Genomic DNA, 6,000 nt, shown 5'->3' on the forward strand with positions numbered 1-6,000 from the left:
CATTCTCATAGTAAGGCTCATGCAATGAGAGAGTAGCGAGATCAGTGGTGATATGATGAGAGGCGCCAGAGTCAACAACCCATTTTCGAGAATCAGATGAAGGTGTATAATGAATGGTAGTGTGCGCAAACGGCGCACTATACGTGGGATGCGGAGCACACAGAGGAGCCGGCGGAAGCAGAGCAAGCATCAAGGCAGTCATATGATCACACTGGCGTGTAAAGTGACCTTGGACACCACAAATCTGACAACGCCCAAGATAATGATTGGGACTGGACACAACTGGATGTGCAGGAGGACACGCAGATAGCCCAGGAGTAGACATGCGTGGCTGATGGGATATAGGCGGAACCTACTGGTGAGCACCACGATAGTTTGAATACCAATTACGAGAATTTCCTGTTAGAGCCACAAGTGCAGTCATTGGCATCGAAGATGGAGATGGTGTTGAGACTTTTAACTATGTTTCATAGCTGAGGAGCTGCTCGAATAGCTCATCAAAGGTAATAGGGACATCACGAACTTGCAGAGCATGTGAGATATTGTAGTAATCTTGGCTAAAACCATTCAGGACACGAATAGAGAGCTCATCAAAGTCAACTTTGACATTCATAAGCATAAAAGCGTCAATATTTCTTTTAATGTCCTGCATATAATCAGTGATAGACCTATTATCCTGTTAAGGGCTAGCAAGATTTTGACGATGAGTCATAATCCTCCCACGTGAGGGAGCGGCGTAGGTTCTCTCCAGCGTCTGTCATGCGTCTCTAGATGAAGTTGATGAAGAAATAAATTGCACAAGAGTAGGAGACATCGAACCTATAATAGCGTTGAGGGGAAGTTGATCCTGACGGAGCCAAAGAATATGATCAGGATTCGCCTGAGGGAGTGTGACATCTGTAGGCGTTATCTGCGCAAGGGGGCAGGGACGTGAGCCATCAATAAAACCCAGTAAGTTATATCCGAATAGAAGAGACATGAACTGCAAGTGCTAGACAGAATAATTGGAGGTGGTGAGTTTCAACGGTGCCTGAGCATTGACGTTGAGAACCACAAGAGAGACAAGATAATCAGGAATATTTGTGAGAGATAGCCGACGAATGATATTGTCGCCAGCAGCCATTGCAGAAGGCGGCTGGAGTCGGCGGTTGATGTCGTTGGCGGCAGCCATTGTAGAAGGCGGCTGGTAGGTATTGTGGAGAAAAGAAAGAAAAAGAAAAAAAAAAGCTTAAGCTTTGATACCATACTGATGATAGAATTCACACATATTATTAATGATATCATATGGTATATATAAATATCATTACAAGTAAAAATAGAAAAATACATAAATTAGAAAACAATAATTATTTTCTAATAATAATTATTCTCTAATAACTAGGAAATAAATAATTATTTTTAGAAAAATGATATGCACAAGGAAAAAAACTCAATGAAAACCTCAAGGATAGACACATAAAGTGATGGGCCCACAAAAAGTGAAATGGTGGGCCATGACTTTATGTGTCTATTCTTGAGGTTTTCATTGAGGTTTTTTCCTTGTGCATATCATTGCTCTTATTTTTAATATATTTCTCAAATTTTTTAATCAAAATTGTTGCTCGAATTTTTTATAAAAATACTAAAATAAAGATATTTTAAGAATAAAAAAAATAAGATTTTATGACATTTTGATTTTTTTTTTCAATATAAGACTTCTTTTAATTTTAAAAATAAAGGACGTCTTTTTTTATATTTGTTTTACTAACTTATGTATCTTTCATTAACCTACTTAGAGAGCCCCCAGCTCAACGGTAAGAGGCACAGTCTCATGAGTCATGAGTTCGATTTTCATTCGCAGTGCTCGAATTACTGGGATAGTTAGGTTGTTGTATCAGGAACCATTCCAATTTTCAAATTTACACGGTGAGTAAATCATAGGGTTCAAGACTAATGGGATCCGAGTGATCTATAGGATCCGAGACTTAGATACCTGAATTAATTAAAAAAAAAACATCCATCTTGTTATTGTTTTTACATTTATCAAATTAGATAAAGTTTGAGGGTAACATGAAAATTCCCAACTTTAAGTTCGGAATAGGTTGAAAAACAAAGGCACGATGGTAGGTGACATTGTGCCATGAATTGTCATACAACTCCATGTCTTGATGGTTAGTGAAAATAATGCATGATCATTGACAGGGGTGGATCCCTGTCAATGAATGATGAATGATGAATGATGAATGATGCTAATAATTTAATTGTGTTATTGTTAAATTATTCACATTAAGTTTAGTATAATAATATTTTATGTTGATAATTTTTTCTCATATATTTTAATTTATAGAAAATATTGAAATATTTTACAAAGAGACATAGGAGTTTAATTGAATTATCTAGTGTTCCCGATGAAGAGTCTACTCCTGCACCACAACCACCACCACCTCCTCTTTTGCAAATTTTATTTGAAAATATTGGAAATCTGAGTAGTGAAGTAGAAATTGTTGTTGATCCTGGTTTACGAAAATTTATTGAAAAGTATAATGTTTGTGTTAGAGATCGTATTTGAAAAGAATATGTTGCTACGAGCCCTTGTCAACCTCGAGGCCATAATTTTCTAAGAAAAAAAAATGGGTAAAGATAATAGATGTTTCAAAGAGTTTTGGTTTAAAGACCGTGATTGGTTGGAGTATAGTGTTTCAAAGGATGAGCCTTTTGTTTCTGGTGTTATCTTTGTAGGCCTAGTAATATAGGGTTTGAAGGAGATGATGTGTTTACGAGATTTGGTTTCATAAATTGGAAAAAAAAACAATTGAAAAATTCAATGAGCATGTAGATGGAGTTGGTAGTGCGCGCAATGAGCCAAGAATACAGTTTGAGGGTTTCAAGAATCAAAGGCAAAGTGTGGAGTATTCATTTTCATCAAGGAAACATGAGATTGAAGTTGCTTATCGCAAACGCTTGACTGCCATTTTAAAAGTAATTCGATTTTTGTTGTTACAAGGATTGTCTTTTCGAGGACATAATGAGTCTTGGACATCATCTAATAGAGGCAAGTTTTTAGAATTGCTCAAATGGTATATCTCAGAGTGTCCAGAAGTTGCGGCAGTTGTTGGAATGAATGCACCTGGAAATAATCAAATGATTGCTCCAAAAATTTAAAAGCAATTGGTGAATGCTTATGCAGTTGAGACCACAAATGCTATTCTAGCTGATCTTAGAGATAGGTGGTTCACTTTACTACTTGATGAGGCTCGTGATTGTTCGGTGAAAGAGCAAATGATAGTTGTTATTAGATATGTGAACAAACATGGAGAGCTGATTGAACGATTTATAGTTGTAGTTCATGTTGCAACAACTACAATTGCTTGTTTGAAGGAGGCAATCGACTCTTTGTTTGCTAAGTATGGTTTGTCAGTGGCGAGATTGAGGGGTCAAGGATATGATGGTATTTCAAATATGTCTGGAGAATTTAATGACTTAAAGTCACTGATAATGAAAGAAAATTCATATGCATTGTATGTTCATTGTTTTGCTCATCAACTCTAGCTAGTGATTGTAGCTGTTGCTCAAGCAAATCAATATGTTTGTGATTTCATGTGGATTGTTGGTTCGGTTGTGAACACATCTGCATCATCTTGCAAAAGGGCCGACAAACTTCGACAACTTGAACATGACAAAAAAGTTAAACTTCTTGAAAGAGGAGAGATTAGTTCTAGTAGAGGACTAAACCAAGAAACTAATCTAGCTAGACCTGGAGATACATGATGGGGGTCTCATCATTCAACTTTATGTCGTATTGAACAAATGTGGTCATCTGTTATAGAGGTTCTTCAAAATTTGATTGATGATGGTGATCGTTCTTCTAAGGGTTTAATTAGAACTTTGGTTGAAAGAATGAAGAGCTATGAATTTATGTTTATTCTATTATTGATGAAACATATATTGGCAATCACAAATCATTTGTCAACCGTTCTACAAGAGAAAGATCAAAATATTGTGAATGCAATGCGTTTGATCAATAATGTGAAAGACAAATTGTAAGAGTTGAGAGATTCTGGATGTGATGTTTTACTTGAGGATGTGAAGAAGTTTTGTAACAATCATTTCATTGAAATAATTAATATGACAGATAACATCAACAGTCGTAGTCGTTTGAAGAGAGATGGAAAAAATGTTCATTTTTATCACTACTACCATGTTGAAATCTTTTGTGAGGTAATTTCATAAATCTTTGTTTATTTAATTACTGTCAATTAAATTCTTTTAAACAGTAACATCTTTATTAATTTTTATTTTTGTTGTTTGGTTTTTAAATTACAGGTTATTGATATTATTCTACATGAGATTGATAGTCGTTTCTCTGAAACAACTACAGATTTGCTGATTTATATGTCATGCCTTAATCCTAGGAACTCATTCTCTAGATTTGATGTACAGAAGTTAGTGCGTCTGGCTCATTTTTATGAGAATGATTTTTCTTGGAATGAGCGTATGTTAGTTGAGCAAGAGCTTGAAACATATATTGATGATGTAAGATCAGATGAACGATTTGAAGGCATTTCAGATTTGGGAGCTCTTGTAAAGAAAATGATTGAAACAATGAAGAACTGTGTGTTTCCTTTAGTTTATCGGATGATTGAGCTAGCCTTACTTCTTCCAGTTGCTACTGCAACCGTTGAAAGGGTGTTTTCGGCAATGAATATTGTCAAAATAGATTTGTGAAACAAGATTGGAGATGAATGGATGAATGACAGTTTGGTAATCTATATCGAAAAAGATGTTTTTAATACTGTCGACAATGAGTCAATTTTACAGCATTTTCAGAACATGGACTCTCGAAGAATACAATTGTCACATATTCCTTAGTAGACTACTTTAATATTATTATACGAGTTTTTTTATAATATTATACCTTTTTTCCTATATGTCAAGTTATTTAAAAAAATATTTTTTAAATTACATAGAATTTATTAACTGTTCAAAAAAATTTCGCTGTGCTCGGATCACGATCACCCCTCCATGCTAGAATTTTTGGATCCGCCACTGATCATTGATCAAGACAACCATCTCCGACTCTCTCTCTCTCTCTAGAGAGAGAGAGAGAGAGAGAGAAAATCTTCTACTTTTTAATGATCTAGACGATTGATTATAAATTAACCTATGATTTATCTCTCCTTAATATAAGTTAGAATAAATTATTAGAAACATTTAAGATGAGTATAATTATCTTTTACTAGAATTCATAATTAGTCCAAAGTATAAATAGTGATGAATAAAATAGTCTATTTTGTTGGTGTAATATCTCCTAGGTCAAGGTTGATCAGGTTGACTAAACTTGAGTTGGCTCAAGGTTGAGTCTTGATATTTGGATTTCGATGTTTGACAATATATAGAAATTGCAGATGCAATCGTCCGATTGGGGAGATTGTTGGTGTAATTCTCCACTGGTCAAGATATGATCAGTTTGATGTGAAGTAAAGTCAAGTACATCAAGGTTGACCAAATATTTGACTGAGAAAGTCCTAACTGGAGGTTAGACAAAGGCAAGTCCAATAGGAAGGTTGGCAGAAGAAAAATCCAAGTGGGTCAGTATTGACCGAACACTTTGTGGTGAAAGTCCTGGTGAGTGAAATCTGGCAATGGAAAAATCCTAGTGAGTGAAACTAGGTGAAAATCCTAGTGAGTGAAGCCAGACAGATGGAAAGTCCTGGTGAGTGAAGTCAGGCAGATGGAAAGTCCTAGTGAGTGAAGCTAGGCAAATGAAAAGTCTTAGTGAGTGAAGTCAGGTAGAGAGAAAGTCTTAGTAAGTGAAGTCAGGCAGATAGAAAGTCCTAGTGAGTGAAGCTAGGCAGATAAAAAGACCTGATGAGTAAAGCTAGATACATGGAAATCCAGGTGGGTCAAAGTTGACCAGACACCCAGTGTTGGGAAGCCCAAGTAGGTCAAAGGAGTGACCAGATACTTGGCACAAGGAAATCTAGATGGGTCAAGGGTGACCGGACATCTGGTGGAAGAAAG

General features: G+C 35.9%; 1 protein-coding gene across 1 annotated transcript; it reads left to right on the plus strand.

The window, feature by feature from the left end:
* Positions 1 to 2,836: 2,836 nt before the first annotated feature.
* Positions 2,837 to 4,704, plus strand: LOC122019126. The gene is made up of 4 exons (XM_042576628.1): positions 2,837 to 2,888; positions 3,167 to 3,427; positions 4,112 to 4,197; positions 4,303 to 4,704. The coding sequence occupies exons 1-4, from the start codon at positions 2,837 to 2,839 to the stop codon at positions 4,702 to 4,704; spliced, it is 801 nt and encodes a 266-aa protein (XP_042432562.1).
* The last annotated feature ends 1,296 nt before the right edge of the window (positions 4,705 to 6,000 follow it).

This window comes from Zingiber officinale, chromosome 9A (genome assembly GCF_018446385.1).
Source record: "Zingiber officinale cultivar Zhangliang chromosome 9A, Zo_v1.1, whole genome shotgun sequence".
NCBI classification, from domain to species: Eukaryota; Viridiplantae; Streptophyta; class Magnoliopsida; order Zingiberales; family Zingiberaceae; genus Zingiber; species Zingiber officinale.

Bases quoted from the DNA above. Each gene is read 5' to 3' on its own strand.
- LOC122019126 (XM_042576628.1), top strand. From the start codon at position 2,837: ATGAGCCAAGAATACAGTTTGAGGGTTTCAAGAATCAAAGGCAAAGTG. The intron at 2,889-3,166 runs GTATTCATTTTC...ATGCTTATGCAG, and splicing joins AATCAAAGGCAAAGTGTGGA to TTGAGACCACAAATGCTATT. The intron at 3,428-4,111 runs GTATTTCAAATA...TTAATATGACAG, and splicing joins GAGGGGTCAAGGATATGATG to ATAACATCAACAGTCGTAGT.